The 19,895-nt window shown below is 41.4% G+C and overlaps 1 protein-coding gene across 1 annotated transcript in view; it reads left to right on the top strand.

Moving 5' to 3' along the window:
- The window catches only part of SUPT5H (SPT5 homolog, DSIF elongation factor subunit), a 1,344,557-nt gene that overhangs the window by 941,036 nt on the left and 383,626 nt on the right, over positions 1-19,895 (top strand). Inside the window, exon 12 of the mRNA XM_044069729.1 lies at positions 7,427-7,582. Within this exon, the coding sequence (XP_043925664.1) occupies positions 7,427-7,582 (156 nt within the window). The remainder of the gene's footprint in view (positions 1-7,426; positions 7,583-19,895) is intronic.

Genomic DNA, 19,895 nt, shown 5'->3' with positions numbered 1-19,895 from the left:
CCAAGCATTACCACCTGCCTGTCTTTTACAAATCCAGGGCAGGTTTTGCTACAGCAGTCCTACAAGGCATAGTAGCCAGCCCCAACTCTTCTTGACTGCCTGCACCCTTCTTCAGCTTTGGGAGTCTACCTAAGTGTGATGACTGCAACAGTGAAACATGAAGAACATAGTACAGTTGTGTACACTTACCATAACTCTAGATATTCAACTGTATTCATTGTTGCAGTCGTGGTCCCCCTTCCCCTCCAGCCCCCTTGTCTCTCTCCCTCCTCTCTATGTATTGGTATTTACTTTTACTGGTGGTGTTTTTTCACCACCATAACTTAGCTCCCTGTTTGGCGGCTCCTGACATTAAGGGCAAGAAAAACTGATGTAATGGCATCGACTGCCTGTTTTTATACCCCCTGATGACCTGACGTCAGTCCTGGAGCGACAGCAACTAACACAGAAATACTAAGTCTCTGGTATTCGGGCCGACTGAGGACTACCTGCAGGCAGATAACACAAGTGTGATGATTGCAACAGTGAATACACTCCAACATCTACATTTATGGTAAGTGTACACAACTGTATTTTCAGGATTGGCCTCCGGGTCTCTCTTATGCTTACCTTCCTTTTCCTCTCATTTCCAGAGTGTTTCAGAAAGCTCTACTCTTGAATGCCACCTTGATACTTGGCAGGTGTAGTTTCCCCTCCTACGGTCTCACCTGAGGTACCCCCCTTGGAGACTAGATCCCCTGCCAGATCTCATTTCTCCCTCCTCCAATCTTCCGATCCCAAATCTTCAGACTCTGTCTGACCATGTAGTTTGTCCTCTTCTGTAATCCTAAATCAGTCCACACTTCCATTGTCCATCTGAGACATTATTCTGGCTTCTCTGAAGACTTCCACTAGAAAGGTATACACTAGCAAATGGAAAAGATTTTCTGTTTGGGCCCAGCAGTTTAATCTGGACCTCTTCTCAGCTCCCATGCCAGATATCTAATTGTTCTTTTCTTCACTCTTTCAGGACGGAGCTAGTTTCTCTATTATCAAATTGCAGTTGGTGGTTATTTCTAACTTTCCATGTTTGTGAGGAGCCTACTTTTTCTTCTCGTCTTTGTAAGGCCTTCTTGAAAGGCTTTTTTCTGCTCCGACCTCCAGTCAAAGATCCTTCTCCATGGGACCTTTCTTTTGTGCTACAGTCTCTTACACAGAGTCCCTTCGAGCCTGCTGCAACTTGCAATATGAAATTTCTGTCATGGAAGACTGCCTTTCTGGTAGCCATAACTTCAGCAAGAATAGTGTCTGAGTTGTAGGCTCTTTCTGTTAATCCACCAACATTATTAGGTGTTTAATAAAGACAGAGTGGCTCTCTGAACCATCCCATCCTTCATGGTAGCCACTGAAACAAATTTGAATCATTCCATTCATTTGCCAGTTTTCTTCCCCAACGTCTCCAATAAAGGGGAATATTTACTGCATACAATTGATGTTGGGATGTTGATAAGAGAGAAAAGAACTGTAAAAGCTTTACTTCATAACTTGTTAAGAAATTAATGGAACATTTAAACATTACTATTAAGAGAAAAAAAAATTTGTTCTACTTAGTTAACTTTCTTCCTTCTCCATCCCTCACCAAAGTACTTCTCAGAAGCTTTAATGACACAATGTAAGTCTTATGCTTTAGTGTCCCCTACAAATTTATCATATTCCACAAAAATCCAATCTTTCCAAATCCGCTTGTTCTGTTATGTTTCACAAATGTAATTATTGCTTTGTAATCCCACATTTCTTTGTTTACAAGTAACTGATTTTCTCCAAAAATTAACAGCATGAAGAAGGATATATGCTTTAAAGTTCTCACAAGTTTAACAAAGTCCAAGGAAGTTCAGTATTTTCAGATTTTTCCTGTTCTGTCTTGTTTCGCAAATATAATTACTTTATCTGTTTCCAGGTTACTAGCTTTAATCTTGTTCATCTCCATCTCCCAATTCCTGCCTCTCCTTCATTTCCATCATATTCCAGATTCTTCTAGTGGATTCTTATGTTTTTTTCCTTCTCTCAAGAAATTGAAACAGTGGAAAAGATTTCACAGGCTCAGTCTCTTTTCTAGTCATTAGTACCAGGACAACACAAAGCAAGAATCTCTTTTCTGATTCACAGCTCACTCTCTGTTGGACAAACTTTTGTATTTCCTCCTTAGCATGTTCTTCAAAAAATGATTTTTCCCCTCCAAGAAAAACACTTTGAAGATGGCTGGGTACAGCAGTTTGAATCTCACCCCTGCTTTTTACATTCCCTAAATAATGGAATATATTTACTTCTCTTCTGCCTGGTGTACACTTATTCTCCCCAAACACTCTGCTGTCTCCCACTTTTAGCACTTCATCTTTCTGCCACAGTTTTGTCAAAATTAACTCCTCCTATTGATAAGACTGCATTTTTACTATTAAAGGTCTAGGTTGTTTTATTAGTAATCAGATTTGGAGCATGCATATGATGTGGCCTTTCAATTAACAATTCCTGTTGTGGAATACAAGTCCAGTTGCTTATTTGTGCTTTCATAAAATTAATACAGTCTCTTCCCTCCAACTTCTGTGGTACAGCATAAAATCTTAGGTTTTCCCTATGTGCTCTGTCTTCTAATCTATTTTTTTTGAAAGATCTCTTCTTATGCAGTCTCATATTCAGCCAGCCTTCTCTTCATTTCACCCTCTGAATTTTACAGTTCTGTCACCTTATCTGAATATCTGTTTAAAGCTTCTAACATTTTTTCTAGCTTTTTATTGTTTGTGTTCGTATACTCCTTCAGTGTTTTGTTTATTTTAACCAGGTCTGTGAGCAGCTGCTTTATACTCTCCTCTAGGTTACTGGAAGTCATGTCTGGAACTGGTAGTGCTTCTTGCTGAACCACTCCAGTACTCCTGTCAGTCTGTGCTTCTTTCTCACCTTTTGAGTCTGATTTTCCTCCAGATCAGTTACATTACTTTTGTCCTGGCATCTGGGCAGTGAACTTACTAGCCAGTTACTGAGATGTATCCAGAAATCTAGGTACAGTGGCCTTCTTTGCTAAGTTTCAGACTGGGAGAGCCAGAATTAAGCTGTTACTCAGTGTGCAGCCATCTTGGAATCCAAATAGTGTGTAATCTTCACCTTGTCCCATCATTGTAATATTTGCATGTTCCTCCCAGCTTGCACCATGATCTCAGTATGCATTCCTCATGTACCCAGATTTCATGCTTACCCCACAGTCCATCATTGTACCCATTCCTTCCCCCAAATTTTAATCTCACTAACGCTTCTTTCTTGTGCTGGAAAGCTAAAAAATGAGATTCCCTAAAAACTGCTTCTCAGCAGTATTGGCCCCAGAGTAAACTTTTATCACCCAAAGGAAATGCACCATAGAACTAAAAAGCAGGATGAGTGCACACACCATGTGTAATATTGCATTGGTTCAGCAGCATCTACCTCGCTTGGAAAATTTAGAGTTTGTCCATACACCAGTTGGTATAATTACAGTATAGACATAATCTTTCATAATAGCCCGTTGAAGAGCTTCCCACTCCCATGCACTATTCTTGTTTTACTTTTTAATAAAATGTGATTGAGTGGTTATATCTTTTGAGTCCATTTCTCCATGGGCTTTTTGTGTCTGTTTTCTTAGTTTCAGGTTGAAATTTAGCCAGCCATATATTTCATTTTATTGTTGAATTATTATCCATTGTCAAAGTACAGCCATTGGATCAATTCAGAAACACTTGACCCAAAACTGTATTCAGATTATCTGGTCATCTGGGCTGTTCTCTAGACTGGCATACCCCTTAATCCAAAGTTGAGAACTAAAAACAAGCAAGTGTTGCTGAAGTTACTTGAGGTAGTCTACAACTGTGGCAAGCAGCTTGCTGCAGTTAGTAATTCTCTGAAATGCTAACTGCAATCATGAATAATACAGTATTGCCATTCATTTAGAAAGCTAAGATCACCTAAGGCTTCCTAAATGAGTGCTTGCACTGCACTCATGCCCCACCAGCAACTGCTGGTCATGCTGCCTAACATCTTGTGCTCAGTGTGTTTCTCCTGTTAGTAGGCCCTGGTTACAATGAACAAATGAGTAAACATTTTACAATTTCATGTTCTTTTGTCACCATGGTACCTGCACTGACGTGAGAAAATTGTGAAGGTACATTTGGCTGCAACCCATACTGACAGTTTGTGTCATGTTGGACAGGTTATAGCCAAAAAAGCTTTGGATGGCTAAATTTCTTATTTGTTGTACAACTGTTCCGCAGTCTTTAAAGTAGCCAAAGCTATCCAGCAAACCTGGTATTTTTTTCAGCAAAAGCAATTAGAAGTTGCCCAGGATAGTTTGACATTTTTCACAACAAACTGTTCAGCTAGACTGTCTTGTTTTCTTTTATGAATAATGTTAATGTAGTAATGTTAAAGTTTGAGTTGGTGTTTAAACATATATCTTCTTTTTCATTTTCTTTGTTACACTGCCATATCTTTTCCAAATGTCTTACTGAATAACATGGGAATATCTGATGAGCCATTGTTCGTCTGCCACTTATTCTAGATTTCACTGGAATTTTTACTTTGTATGGACTGCACACTTCATCCACAAACCAGAATAATTTGGAGCTTGGCTTGTGGGTCATGTTACACTTGCCCCTTTGTTCATTAACACATTTAGCCGTTCTCCACACACTGTGTGTATGCATAGCATACATGTCAGGTTTTTGTCTTCTCCTGACTTGCTGTAAGTGTGGTCTCACTGTTTGGGGACTGAGTGGTGAGTTCAGGTGGCTTGATATGATAGTGTGCATGGGTGCATGATGTGCAAGACTGAGTGTGTGGGAGCTTCAGATTGAAATGAATGAAAAATTGGAATGGAAGGTTTCAAATTGAGAGGACCATAGTTGTGATCATCAGAAATAAGATGAAATATACAAATTTTCAGAATGTTTGTTAAATTTGTGGTTGCAGTACCTCAGGAGTATTCCCCTTACTTTGATATTAAGGGACCCATATGTGACAATAAGAGGTACTGCCAGCCATGCCAGGAGACGTAGGGCAGTGGATATATGACTTGCGCCAGCACAGCTACCAGGAATTTTGTAAATAGATGTCATTTATACGTCAAACTGATTTGTACAGATGCTTGTGCTGAAAATGTATGTGTGAGGTTTGCTTATGAGTGAAAAGAAATGTACATGTATTATTGTAACTGAATTGAATGCATGTTTTAATGTAGCATACAGGGCCAGCAGAGGTTAACCAGCTAGCTTAATTAAAAAAAAATAATGGAAATGTAATTGAGTCACGAAACCATTAAAATGGCATCCCACAGTGCCGAACAGGACCGGAGATGGTGGGTCTGGAAGAAGCCTTTGCTCATTAGCTCAGTAAAAAGAGGGGAAGCCCCAGGCACTGCCATAAACATTTAGATATGTATTGTAGCTGTTGCTAAATTCCTGTCTCAGCTTCAAAGGGGGGATACTGAGAGAAACTAGTGTCAGGTGACCCGATGAGGTCATTCTGCATGCCATCTTGGATATTATATTTTACAGGGAGTAATCCCTGAGTATTGAGTATTCTGTTTTGGGGAACCTGACTAGAAAGACTGCTCATGTATTTCATTTTGCCTTGCTCTGTCAAGTAAGTTATTAAGAATAGTAATCATCCTGGATTCAGTCTGGAATATAGTGAAGATTAATTTCGAGAGTGTTTTCTTTATTTGTATGAGTCTGTCCATCATTCAATATTTCCTGTAATTTGAACTCAGTGGTTTACTGTAAATATATAGTTGGTATTTTCTTGTTCTTTTGTTTATTATTAAATAGATTTAAACTTTTCATTGTGGCTGGTCCTTTTTAGAAAATGTTAAAGCTTTGAGAGTATTTGCACAAATGTATTTGGTGATCACTCTGGCCACTCCTGAAAGCCTAGCTGTCTTGGTCAACCACTACCATTTGTATTAGTGTTAATATTACACAGTATAATTGGACATCCTTTGTTAAGGGCCTTAGAGTAGCTGTGATTAAGTGCCTGCTGGTGATAACTATGTTGTATTCTTGGCAGAAGGGGGCACAGCAGGTAAATCTCTGCCAGCCTTTCCCAAGTGTTTGTGTGTGTCTGGAAAATCAACTCTCACACTGTGTGTGTGTGTGTGTGTGTGTGTGTGTGTGTGTGTGTGTGTGTGTGTGTGTGTGTGTGTGTGTGTGTGTGTGTGTGTGTGTGTTTCAGCTACGTGGGGCACGGCACAAAACAGTGATCTTACAGAGAGGGTGCTGGACGACTTGGCTTGGACACTCTAGCCAAGGACCTAACTCTGCAGCTGTACCAGTGTGGAGTTTTATTGGGGGCCTGGAGGGAGATAGATGTAGAGAAATCCAGACCCTTGGCTGAGTGTGTTCCCTGTGTGCTCTTAAGGGAAATTGTGCTTTATGCAGAGAGAGGTCTGCATCTGGAAATACTGAGTATATCCATTTGTATTCCAAGTGCACGTCCCTCTCCAGTGTCAGTGGTGAGGATTCAGGCTCCTTGTTTACTGGCCCAGTGTGGGGATGTCACACCATATATTAACACAAATGCTATAGTGTTCCACATTATTGAGTCTCCTACTCCCCCAACATAAAGCAAAGGCTTTACAGCTTGAGCAAGTTTTACATTTGGTTTTGTGGGGCTTGCAGTTACAGGTTTCATGCTTTCACTAGGACGCAGGAATGGAAGTGTTTGTGAACAAAGCTGAAGACCCACTAAATAGGGTTCTTTTATACTATGAGTGATGAGAATACATGTTTTCAGGACTTTATTGGAAGGGGACAAGAAGCAGATCACAAATATCAAGAAACTCTGCATCAATTTGTCAGTAGCAGGTTTCTCTTAGTTGTGGTTTTAAGACCTCTTTTTACAGTTGTGCTCCAGTTTGACCACATTGGGCAATGCATTAAAAGGTCTTTTGACCATTGGTCAGTGTTTCTAGTACTTGTTTCTGTTGAAGACATTTTGCAGTGTCTGTGTCAGATATTCATGTGGACCTTTGGTAAACATTATTACTGATATCGCTTCAGACATTGAACCTACTTTGGAACTTTGACTGGCTGTGGCGGAATGTTGCAGTTAGAAATCATTGACCAGTTATTTTCGTAGGATACTCTGGAAGATTTCTGCTAATGCCAACCACACAATCTCCACTGTCTGATACATTGATCGTGTTTGCCAACATTCTTATTTTTTTTCAGACATTTTGACATGGTAGTAAATAAAAGCCTAGCCTATTTCAAAAATGCACTGACTTTGAGAATGCACATTTATATATTTTCATAAGCAGTGGACTAATTTTGTTTTCACTGTGTCTTATTGTTGTTTTGAGAGTTTTAATTGCTTTATTCCTCTCTGTGTTTCAAAACATTCTGATCCCATTTTTCTTTTTTCTCTTCAGGATATACTCGAGTTTCCAGCTCAGGAGTTGAGAAAATATTTCAGAATGGGTGACCATGTTAAAGTTATTGCAGGGCGATATGAAGGTGACACAGGTCTCATTGTTCGAGTGGAGGAGAATTTTGTAATTCTGTTTTCAGATCTTACCATGCATGAGGTAAGATATGAATTAATTCTTTTAAACAACAACCTTTAAGTGAAAGGCTGGGTATATGATGCAGGTATTATCGAATATTGAAGGTGTTTTTGATGGCTTTATTTTTTCAGTGAATCTGATTTTTTTTTTTTTTTTTTGTATATTCCATGCCTGAGAAACATGAAGTAATTTAACACTTCTGCTGTATGAGCTCAAGTCCACACACCAATTTCTTATTTTTGTCACTGTCGCATTTTGGATCTCGGTCCATGCTGTCACTGACATTTCCAGTTTTCACGTGCTTTTTGCTTCTTTATAGCATTCGAAACTCCTCCGAGTCCTGCACTGAATGATGGAAGAAAGCTCCGGATAGGTTTGTCTTTGCTGAAGGAAAGCCATGATTTGTTTTAACTAACACTTTAGTTTGGAGAGCATTTTGGGGCTTAATCATCCCAGAGGCAAGTCTGCATCTTGCACAGCCTCCTTACTTTTTCAGGGACAGAAATCATATGTGGTTAGCAGATGCGTGGACTTTTTCTGGTGCACTGTGATGGCAGAAACCCTGAAGTCAAGGAAAGGTACATCTCCTGATTGCCACCTTAGGATTTACATTATGGGTGCTTGTGCCCTCCCATCTGTTGATTGATTTAGTACTGGATTATTCAGCCTGATCTTGGATAATAGCCCTTAGGTTACATACCTGCAGCATGAAGTACTTTGGGTTGGTGCTTTTCTTGGGATTTTATCCCAGACTCACCAAGATTGGTTTGATCTAGTTGATGAGAAGTTGTCAGGTGAGACCACACCTGGTTCCACTGCCCAAGCAGCGATTTCAGATATTTTTTTAATTCCTGATGGGAGCTTCACTCATAGGAATGAGATCTTCTTCCTTTGGGACTTTTGTATAATGGTACCACCAGGCCTATACAGGCGTCTCCCCTGCATACACAGGTTTTTGTATGTCACACACAAGGCATGGCTGTGTCATGCTTCTTTGGAATCGCTGGAAGATCATTTCCATACCCCTCAGGTTTCCATGGGAAAATGGCTGTGAAGTCCTTGTCTTTAAAATAGGAAAAGTGAGTGAGCCCTTATTTAGCTCTTCATTTTGGGATTCCAATCAGCTTATGATGGTTAGCATGTTTTGGCCTCTGTCCGCAGTAATCTTTTAGTCAGGTAAGGAATCATATGACTCTCTAGTCATAACCATTTTGATGTCAGTCCTTTGTGATATCTTGGAAGCGTGGAAGCATCCTGACTATGCTACATTTTTTGCCAAAGAAAACTGACACCTCTTGTTGGCTTGCAGTTGATGAGATTAGATTTAGGATGCTTCAACAGTAAACTCATCTCCTGTGTGGCCTCTGTGGGTTATCAGTGTTTCCGGGAACTGCAGACCCAGCTGCCTAATGTGAAATCTAGACCGCTGACTGGGTGTAGCAAGGTGTACTCTTTTGCTTTGAAGCTATGCATTAATGCTACATGTCTCTGAATTCTTGTTGCTTTTAATGAATTAGTCATTGGGAGTGTTTAAGGACATGCTGTAGTTTTGGCTTAAGAAGGTCCTTTTCTTGTCATTTGCTAAGCCTTTAGTGCACTTACAAATTTGCTTTGTATAGTTTGGATTGTGCAGGTACTGTGGCTAGAGCTGGAGGCTTTGTCATATGCTTCCCTTGAATGACATGGGTTGAGATAATCTTCCAAATACTGGCTCAACTGCCTTATTCTCTTTCTATTCATGGAGGGAATGCTGCACGGCCAAGCCTTACCAGGTTGTATTATGGCATCTGTACTAGGAGGCTGCCCCATCCATTATCCCAAGAACAAAGCTAGGTCTCTTTTGGTATCCCCATCCTTTGTCATTTGGGAAGCCGTACGGGTGGTCTCTAACATCAACATAGCTACAGCTCAAATGTTGGTTTGGACTTGATCCCTAGGAAGGGAAAAGACATGACTCCTTTTTTTGCCAGAGTAGTACAGATGACGTTTTCCCCAGTTTCTGACCTTAATATCATTACTACCTTGAAGAGAGATCATTTCTGGATCTATACCACGCTGCTGTTACAGGAGGCCTGGATACTGGTTTGTCTTTGGGATATTTTTGGAAACTGGTTTTGGGGGTTCTCATAGTAATGTCATTCTGTTTTGTTGTGGTTGGGTATTACTCCTAACAGGGTGTGGCTGCTGTTGATCCATTCACTCTCCGTAGTTCCAGGCATTGACTGCTGTGGCCAAGTCCTGGTGGGAGTGGTATCCTTTTGCTTCCCTTTGTGCAGTGGCAGACATCTGGTAGCCCTTCCTTACAATTCTTGGGAGCGGGCTTCTTTTGGGGGATCCCTTGCTGTTTTGCTTAATTGTCTTAGGTCAGAGTGTTTCACAGATTCCCTTTCTTCCTCATACTCAGTGTTGTACTAATTTTTCTGTTTTCTCCTGCACTTTAAAAGAGTTATTGGCGTCTTTGTTTCACAGGGATTCCAGTCAGCTTATGATGTTTCAGAAACGAGAGCTCAGACATGACTCTGTCCTTTGGCCAAGAATAAAGACATATTCTTTTTGCTTTGACATGCTTCTGGATTTGACTTTTACTTTAGAATATGTGGTATGCAGCAGCAGACCATGCACATATTTCATGCATTTTTTTGTCTCAGATCTCTGGATTTGTGAAGCTTCCTTTGTAGCAGCCATTCCTTTCTCTGTCAGTTTATATGCTTATATTTTCTCACTGGGTGGAGGAGATGAATACAGTTTGTCTTGGTTTTGCTTTATTTCCTGAGCAGCGGCTTCACTCCTCAGGGGGGGTGTTCTGTATTTGACCATATGACATTAAGGATTTGGCTCATGGACTTTTTGGTCCTGAAGTTTAGTGTCTTCAAAGTCTTTCCTGTTGATTTTATTTGATACCTGGTTCATAGTGTGATTTTTAAGTATTGTGAAAGGGGGTGGGGGTAATGCAGAGTAGGAAAAAAATGCAGGGACTTGCGTTCAAGATGTCTGTGCAGCTTGTTGATTAGTTTTCTCCCAGTGTAGGAACTGTTAAACCCACAAATGTTAGTTTTAGTAGAATTTGGTTACTTTCTAGTTTTAGTAGAATTTGGTTACTTTCTAGTAATGACATTAATGGGCACCAGCAAAGAATAAATATGGAAAAAAGTTTAAGGAAGTCCACCAGAAAAGAATAAGAAAAAGCTTTGGCTGGGAAAAACCTTCCAGCTGTTTAGCAAAAAAAAAAAAAAAAAAAATCAACTTATTGCAGCCTTAGTACAGAAGAAGGCATCCAGCAACTTTGAGGAAGAAGTAAAAGAAATCAGTTGCACTCAGATGTATGTTAAGATAGTTGAGTATCAAATGACAAAGGGATGTATAAAAAAAAAGCTTTTGAGTTGCCATTCAGATAAGCTGATAAAACATCAGAAATCAGGTACTGAAATGAATGGAAGGTTGGCTAATCACGAGGCTTCCCAAGAATAAATTGTTTATAAAAGTAAGACTCGCACAACCTGGGACTTTTTTGCTATACCAGTGATATTGGAAGGAATAATCTGTGTTAGTTTTATCACAGTACGAATAAGCAACTGGACTGGTATTCCACAGCATGATTTCATTGAGAAGGCACGATATTTGCAACTTTCAAATGTGGTCATCAAACAGACTTTCTGCATTAGTAAAGATACAGTACGGTTGTGTTAGCAGAAAGGGTTGCTCCTAACAAACCTGGTGCAGAAGGGAAAATATTGAACGCTGGGGACAGCAAAGTGTCTGTGGAAATGATTATGCAGTATTCAAAGAGAAGCAAGTTTATCCCAGAAATCAGGAGATGTTAAGAGGCAAGTGCGAGATTCAAGCGGCAGTATATGGCTATCTTCAAAAAAAATTTTTTTTTTTTTTGCTGGAGGATTGAGTATATTTTCTTGACTGCAGAGCAGACTGTGGTGGAAATAAAAACATCTAGTTAAACTGAATGAGCTGACAAGATGGAGAATCTGCTTCTCAATCTTCTTTCATTAAGAAAGCCTGGATACTTTTGTCCTTGAAGCCTTACCATTGTTCCAAAAGGAAAAAAGACCAGGTGTTGAACAGAAGAATAAGCAGTACTTTGGACTTGAGACAGAGACTGGTATTAGGAGATGGAAATTATTAGGATGAGCAGCCACAAAATGAGTTTAGTGAATAAGTGGGAAAACTTTAAAGCATCAATCCTGGTAGATGTAGTTTAAACATGTGAACTGAGATTCTGCAAGAAGTAGATGAAAAAGATTTGAAGTTTGAATGTTAAACTGGAGGGAGAAGTGCAAAGCATAGACCTCACTTTGTCATTAATATTTAGAGCAACACTGGATGAGCAGAAGTCATCACAGTACTTTTTTTTCTAATACCTTTATTGATTTATCACTTGTGATGTATATAAACGTATATTTATATATTGAAAAGTTTATATTTATAAACATTGTAGGATATATAACAATCTGATGTCAATTTTCATTCATTCCTCAACAAGTGAGTTTGGATCCAATCCTCTGATCTGCCTTGCCCAATTTTACAGCTCGTCGATACTGAAAACTCTTGAACTCCTCCCTTACCCATAGTGCCATAGCTCAGATCTCATTTCCTGCCTTTGCGTATGGAAGTGGTCGCTGTTGGCTCTTGAGCTCTACTGTTAGTTTGTGAGTAAAAGTAGATTATGTATATATCTAGGCTTTCTTGTTATATTCTGTAATAGTCCTGTTACCCTTTCTACACTTTTTAGTGTGAATTAAATTACCATTTGTGGTATTTTCCTTTCCTCCCTTTCTAATTCTATACCCTTGCAGTAGCTCCTTCAGTTGTAAGCGTTGGGTAACTTTTAACTTTCTTCCTTTTCTTTCTTTCCAAAAAAAAAAAAATTTTTTGTTAGAAGTTTTTTCTCCAGAATGGCTGAAAAACCATCAGGGTTTAAAAAATGTAATGCCTTTGGCCACAAAATTCCTTTATCAGACGCACATGATTCATATGTGTGCTATCTAGACCCCGCCCATTTTAATGTGTCTTGTGAAATGTGTAAGGCCTTTAATCCTGGGGCTCTATTAGAACTCATCTTAAAACGATTGCTTCCTACAACTTTTTCTGAGACAATATCTGGAGCTCGGTCCCCCAAGAAAATGGAGAAAAGATCAAGAAGCATCTTTTGGACCCTTCCAGATCATCTGCTCTGAGCTCGGCACATACTGCAGAACCACCTATTAAGGTATCTAAGTGATCGAATCCAATTTCATCAGATCTGCAGTCAAAACCCTTGAATCCAACAGCTTCTGATGCCAGATCTGTGTCTTTAGATCCGACACACTTGGATCCGAAGAAGCTTCTTCGGACCCTGCATGCTTCGTCTCTGGATCCAGTATCCTCCCACCTTCCATCACCTTTGTTAGAGAGATGTCACCATTCCAGGACCTACCTCTTCAGTTGCTTCCTCTACTCGTACGTCCAGAAGTCTGACCACAGATATGGATAGAATGATGAAGTTTCTCTCCGCACAAATTCAGATGGGAATTCTCCTGGCTCCTACCCCATTGGATTCAAAGACCTTTACAAGTACTACTGCACCTATTTTAGCTCCTTCTCTGATCTGACCTTTGGTTTTGGATCACTTGGATCTGCGAATCACTGAGCTGACTGTGTCAGTTCAGAAGATCCTTGTATCTTCCATTCTGATACAGCCTCTGAGTGGACCGGCAAAGAGTGTGTTGGAGCCAGATGACACACTGATCCGTAGTGTCATTGCCGGAGCCAAGGTGTTGGAGTCTACTCCAAAGTTGCTGGAGTTCTCTCCCATCTGAACCTCTGCATTGAACCACTTGGCTGGACCTCTGCCTCACGTGATACTATCTTCGAGTCAGAAGGAGCTTGACAGTCTTAGAGCATATCTTCTCAGCTCCGCTGGCCTCTTTCTCTCGGGGCACTCTGCTTTTTGAGGTAGTGGAGAGTTTTCTGTGCTGCTAGAGGAAGGACAGTTCCACCCTCCCCCTCTTGGATCTTTTTTCCCAAACCCATCTGTGCTTGTGCCTTGAGCCTCAATATCCTGCTCCACAGGGACACCTACCCCAAAGTCTCCAGGCTACCTAGCAAGGTATACTCATATTTTCTGATACTTCTCTGGGACATCCCACTGAAGAAGTTCCTAAGAAGAGGAAATGCAACAGGAGGCACTTCTATTCTTTTCAAGGGTTGGTCACAGAATATACTGATTTTGATGAAGGGGAACAGTCCCCAAGATCACCACCTGGTGACATCTGCTTTGGAGACCTTCTGGAGATCCTCAAGCAAAAGGGTGGCTGGTCTACCAAGAACCCTTCCCAAGAGGAATCCGTATTCTTGGAAGCCTTTGGGGCTGGCCTGTCTACCTCCTGGGTGACTCCGCCTGCCAATGAGCTCATTAATTTGATCTCTGTCAGTGGGAGTGGAAGGAACCTGACTCTGTTGAGCCAATCCCTAAGAGACCAGACAGGATCCTGGTATCACCCAAAGGTAGGGAATTTTGGAGTAATGGAGTACCAGTAGATGCCATGGTTGTAGCACTGGCCACAAAAAAGGAACTGTCAGAACAGAGTTCCTCTGTTCATCCCCCCTAACAGAGAGTCTAGGGTACTGGATTGATTTGGGAAGTGTAGTGGCGGTGCTGCGGTAGCGTTGTCACCTCACAGTAAGACGCTGTGCGGTTCGACTCTCAGCTAGAGCGTCTTCTGTGTGGAGACCTGCGTGAATGGGTGTACCTTCGTTGAAGGTTGTGCATCAGGGCTGGCAACTCTGCATGTAAAAATCACCTGCCAATCATTAGCGGACCGGAGTTCTGCTGTGGCGACCCCTAACCGGGAAAAGCCGAAAGACGCAACAACATATATGCTTTAGCGACTTTTGCACTTAGGTCACTGAATTATTTGGCACACACCACCAGACTTCGAGGTATTTGATTAAAGAACTCTGTTAATCCTTCTCCGGGGCCATTATTTCTGAGGCAGAGACCTCTGTTGCCTCATACATGGCTACCCTACACTCCACTTCTGATTCATCCGTGTGGCTCATTTCATTTGCAACTGAAAGTACCTCAAGGGTGGCGGGTTCAGGCACTTCCAGTAAGACACATGCCTGGATGCACTTCTGTGATTTTGTGGAGCCCTTCAAGTCCTCCTTCATCAGTGCTTCCTTTGATAGAAGTGTTTTTCTTGGCCCCAGGGTTAAAGACGCACTATACTGGTTTGAGCATGATGGTAAGACCCTGTCTAAATTGGGCATACATTTTTTGACTCCTCAAAGTGCCTTCTCTAGGAAAGCAGTAAGATGGTCAAAAAATGTGGTTCAGAACGTCCCAGAGTCCTTTCCATGATCCATATGGCCCCCTCTGCCCCTGGAGGAACTAACAGACGATGCCACCCACCAAGCAGAGGAGGCCTGTTGAATCAAGGATCTAGGGATACTTTTCTTTGACAGATCCTACAAGCGCTTCTGAAAGGAGGCCCGTATGTCCACCTCTGGAGACAGTCATGGGTTGTGTATCCCTGCACCAGTGAGCTTGGCTAGAGATTACAAAAAATACACGAGTACGTAATTGTATAATATTTTTTTCACACACACCCCCCCCAATCATAAACAAAGTTCCTGATGTTCCACCCAGAGGAAGAAAGCAGAGCACAAGAAATAAAAAAATGCTGCTAGAAAAGAGAGTCATCCAAGAGGTCCCCCCAGACTTGAAAGAATCCATAACTTACTCAAGATTCTTTTTAGTGCCAAAGAAAACAGGATACTGGAGACCAATTTTGGATCTCAGCATTCTGAACAAATCAGTTCAGTACACAAAGTTCTGGAAGGTAACGGTTCCATTCATTTTGCCTTTCCTGCACCAGAATGACTGGATGTGTTCAAATAGGTCTTTAGGATGCGAACTATAAAAATGAAGAGATGATCCAGAAGATACATACCTATGCTTCCAGCTGGGAGTCCGTCATTACCAATACAGAGCTCTGCCATTTGGCCTCGTCACAGCCCCCAGGGTGTTGACCAAATGCATGGCTATAGTAGCTACCCACATGAGACTGCTGGGATTCTGTGTGTTTCCTTACTTGGACAACTGGCTCATAACTGCTCCGACTAGGTGTTTACTAATAAAAGCATGAGATTATGTACTCCCAACTGTGCTCTCGCCTGGGAATTGCCATCAGTCACAAGAAATCCTAGCTAGAATAGTCTCAAGTATTAGAGTTCATAGGAGCTTTGTTCAGTATGGTATTAGTGACAGCCTCCCTTCCCTTACCCAACAGTACAGACTATTCCAATTCAAGTCAAAAAGATAATCCAAAATTCTTCTCTTTCAGCTGCATTGATTCTCCAAGATTTAGGGTCAATGTCTGCTGTGATAGTTCTTGTTCCATTAGCAAGATAGCATATGAGAATTCTTCAGTGGATCCTAGCAACTTGGTAGTCTATTCTACACCTTTGTCCACCTGGATCAGAATAACTCTGATATCGTCTGCCATAAACAAACTCTACAACAGAAGAAAGAAACTGTTGCAAAATGTTGCAAAAAAAGAGTAAAATCCCATGACTGGAGGAACTGGAGGTTAACCTCAGTAAGAAGCTGAGAGCCCTCCTAAAATCCTCCAAAGCTAGGTATGAAAACAAAATTGCCACTGACTCTAAAGACAACCACAAAGCATTCTATAGCTATGTCAAGAATCTAAATGGGAACACTCAGATCTGCTCTGAGTTACAGCACAATGGCACTAAATATACAGAACCAACTGATATTGCCAACATCCTAGCAGATAGGTTCAGTGCTAACTTTACCCCCCTCTCACCCCCTAGAGGGCCCATCTCTATACCGGAAGAATGCAAAGTTCCTATAATCACGGCTGCCCAGGTTAAAAAAAAAAAACACTCTCCAAAGCCAAGAACACAGCATCCATGGGACCTGACAATATCCCAGGCTGCGTTCTAAACGAACTACAGAATGAACTGGTACCCTACCTTAAGTACCATGTTCAATCATAGCCTCACCTCAGGCTTTGTACCCACTGAATGGCGCACCGCGACGGTTATCCCACTCCACAAAGGGGGAGCCACGATGGACCATGGGAACTACCGCCCCATTAGCCTGATGAGCCTGGTCTGCAAGGCCATGGAACGTATCATCGTGGAACTCATAAACAAAGACATTGGTAATCTCCAAACTCTGGACCTACCCAGTTTGGATTTGTAAAAGGCAGATCATGTCTCCTAAACCTGATTGACTTTTTTGAAGCAATCACCAAAGCCATAGATGAGGGTAAAATGGTTCACACAGCTTATCTAGATCTCGCCAAGGCTTTCGACGCCATCCCCCACTCTGGAATTATAGATAAGCTCACTAAACTAGGTAAAAATCCCTATGTCACAAAATGGGTTGCCAACTGGCTGACGGACAGAACCCACACTGTGAAAGTAGCGGATTCCAAATCTGACATCAGACCAGTGACAAGTGGAGTACCACAGGGTTCAGTTCTGGGTCCTCTCCTGTTTGGTATCTACGTCTCTGAAGTGCAGGCCAACACAGAAGGTCTTTGGCTAACAAAGTTTGCAGATGATTGCAAACTAGGAGCCATAATCGAAACTCCTAACGATGTGGACAAACTACAAAAGGGCCTCACTGAGACAGATACCTGGTGTCAAAGCCATGGCCTGAAGCTCAATGCCAAAAAGTGTATTGTCATCCCCTTTGGTAAAAACTCTGTACCCATGAACTACCACATAGCTGGTAGTCTACTTAATGCTGAAAATGTGATGAGACCTTGGGACACAGGTGGACAGTAGTCTCTCCTTTGATAATCACATTGCCACAGTGGTCAGGAAATCCTTCTACATGGCTCATCTCATCACAAAAGGATTCTCATCCAGGAAAAAAGAGGTCATTGTTCCCCTCTACTCATCATTCATTAGACCCATTATAGAGTACAATGCCCCTTTTGGTATGTACCTCACAAGACTTCTACAACAACTGGAAAGACCACAGAAATACCTCACAAAGGGGATTATTGGCCTCAAACAGATGCCCTATGCAGACAGTCTCAAAAAAACTACAACTTTACTCCATCGCATATCGCCTACTCAGGGGCGATTTCTGCCTAACATACAAAGCTATGCCAAACCCAGAGCTGTTGGACATGCTCCACTTAAAGAAATCCCAATCCCTCCGAGCTACACGCTGTAGGGACCTAAACCTTTTCACCACAATAAACAGAACATGCTGGAGGGATAGATTCCTGTCCGAGAGACTTCCCATACTCTGGAACAGACTACCTATCTATGTCAAACAGAGCTACTCATTAGCACTCTTCAAGAAAAATCTTGATGATTGGATGGGAAATGAGAAATTCACCCCGGGGATCACTTCTGTGGCTCTGCTTGACAGGGGCACAGGAAAATAATTTTCTTGGGTGGCGAAAGCCAGGGTACATTTTTTGGCGAGGCTTGTATGGGCCCTAGGGCCGAAAGCCTAGTACCTACCTATGAACCTATATGCAAAAATTATCTCTTGTGGTGGATTCAGTTATGCCATATTTTACAAGGTCACCCCTTCATCCTTCCTGAGCCCAAGGCCATAGTGAGTATGGACACTTCCCAAATCAATTGGGGCACTTCTTGGAAAAGACAGTCCAAGGCACTTAGTCCCCCAGAAGAAGCCAACACGCATATCAGTATCCTAGAAATTAGAGCAGTTCTCCTAGCATTGCAGGCCTTCCAATACTCTCTTCCTTCAGAGACTATTGCGATTCAGATAGTCAATATGTCAGTGATCTGGTACATCAGGCAACAAGGATTAACCAGATCTTGCCCTTTGTGTTGAGAAGCTCAGCTGTGACAGTCTGGCAGTGGGCAATCTCATCCTGTCAATTTCTGATAGCAATGCATATTATGGAGAAATCCAGTGTGATAGCAGACAGGTTGAGCAGGTCCATTTTATTGCTTCACGAGTGGCCTCACAATATGAGAGTTGCAGAAAAGATATTCCATCATTGGGGCCAACCTTGCTGTGACCTCTTTGCATCTCCTTTCAAAAGCAAGTGCAGCAGGTCCTTTGCCTTGATCCCTCCCATCAGAACAATCACTAGCAGATGCTCTCCTCCATGATTGCCCCCCCCCCCCTGGTGTCCTCTGTGTTTACCCCCCAACCCCTCAGATCCCCAAGTTTCTCTGTAAAGCATCTTGATTGAAGAGCACAGTCATCCTCATTGCCCCTTACTGGCTTCATCAGATTTGGTTCTCCTTTCTTTGATCTCATCTATTTCACCCACCATGGATTCTGGATCCAGTTCCAGACCCAGGCTCTCCTCCCTTGTCCATCATTATTTTGTCTTTCCCATAAAACTTCCACTTGGAAGATTTACAGAGGTATATGGAAAAGATTTGTTTTTGAGCATAACAGAAAGTTATTGACCCCTTTTCAGCACTGGTACCTAATGTTTTTGAGTTTTTGGCTACAATTCTTAATAAAGGGGCTAGCTCCTCGACTATTTAAGTACAACTAAGTGCCATTTCTAATTTTCATATAGGAGTAAATAATTTCACCATAGCTTCTTTAAAACTTTATAAGTCCTTTATAACTGGAATCTTTCTTCTGAAACTCCCTTTTAAAGATCCACCTCTACTTTGGGATTTGAATTTAGTTTTACAAGCTTTGACTCATTCTGCAGTTGAACCGTCATCAAAGTGTGAAGTAAACTTTTTAACTGGAAAACTTATCTTTAGTAGCCATAACCTCTGCTAGAAGAGAGACTAAACTTCAAGCCTGGTCTTCTAAGCCTCATTATTTAATTTTTCATAAAGATAAAGTATCATTACAAAACCAAATCCATCCTTCCTTCCTAAGGCGGTGTCAGAATCCAACATCAGTTAATCAGTCTTCCAGTTTTCTTTCCAAATTTCTTGAAAAAGGGAAGTACACGTTATACTTATTGGATGTTCACAGAGAGTTACCTTTCAGTTTGCATAGAATGGAAAAATTCAGAAAATCAGATCAATTATTTGTCTCCTTTTTGGAATCAAAATTGGGCTAACCAGTTAAAGTAACTTTAGCCAAATGGCTAACTGATTATTGTCTACAACAAATTGGGTTTATCTCTGCTAAAACCTTTGAGAGCTCATTCAGTCAGGTCTATGGCAACTTCATCAGTATTCTTATCCAGATTTTCCATAGAAGATATTTGTGCTGCTACAAGTTGGGCAAATCCTCATACCTTTATTACTCATTGCAGGTTGGATCTGGTGTCTACAGGAAGAGCAACCTTTGGCATAACAGTGCTCGGGAATATCCTTCCTTAGAGTCTACCCAGGA

This window comes from Protopterus annectens, chromosome 4.part0, assembly GCF_019279795.1.
Source record: "Protopterus annectens isolate FY-2018-M chromosome 4.part0, PAN1.0, whole genome shotgun sequence".
Lineage (NCBI taxonomy): Eukaryota > Metazoa > Chordata > Ceratodontiformes > Protopteridae > Protopterus > Protopterus annectens.
The sequence above is the reverse complement of the archived record's forward strand: the minus strand, read 5'-3'. Positions and strand labels throughout refer to the sequence as shown.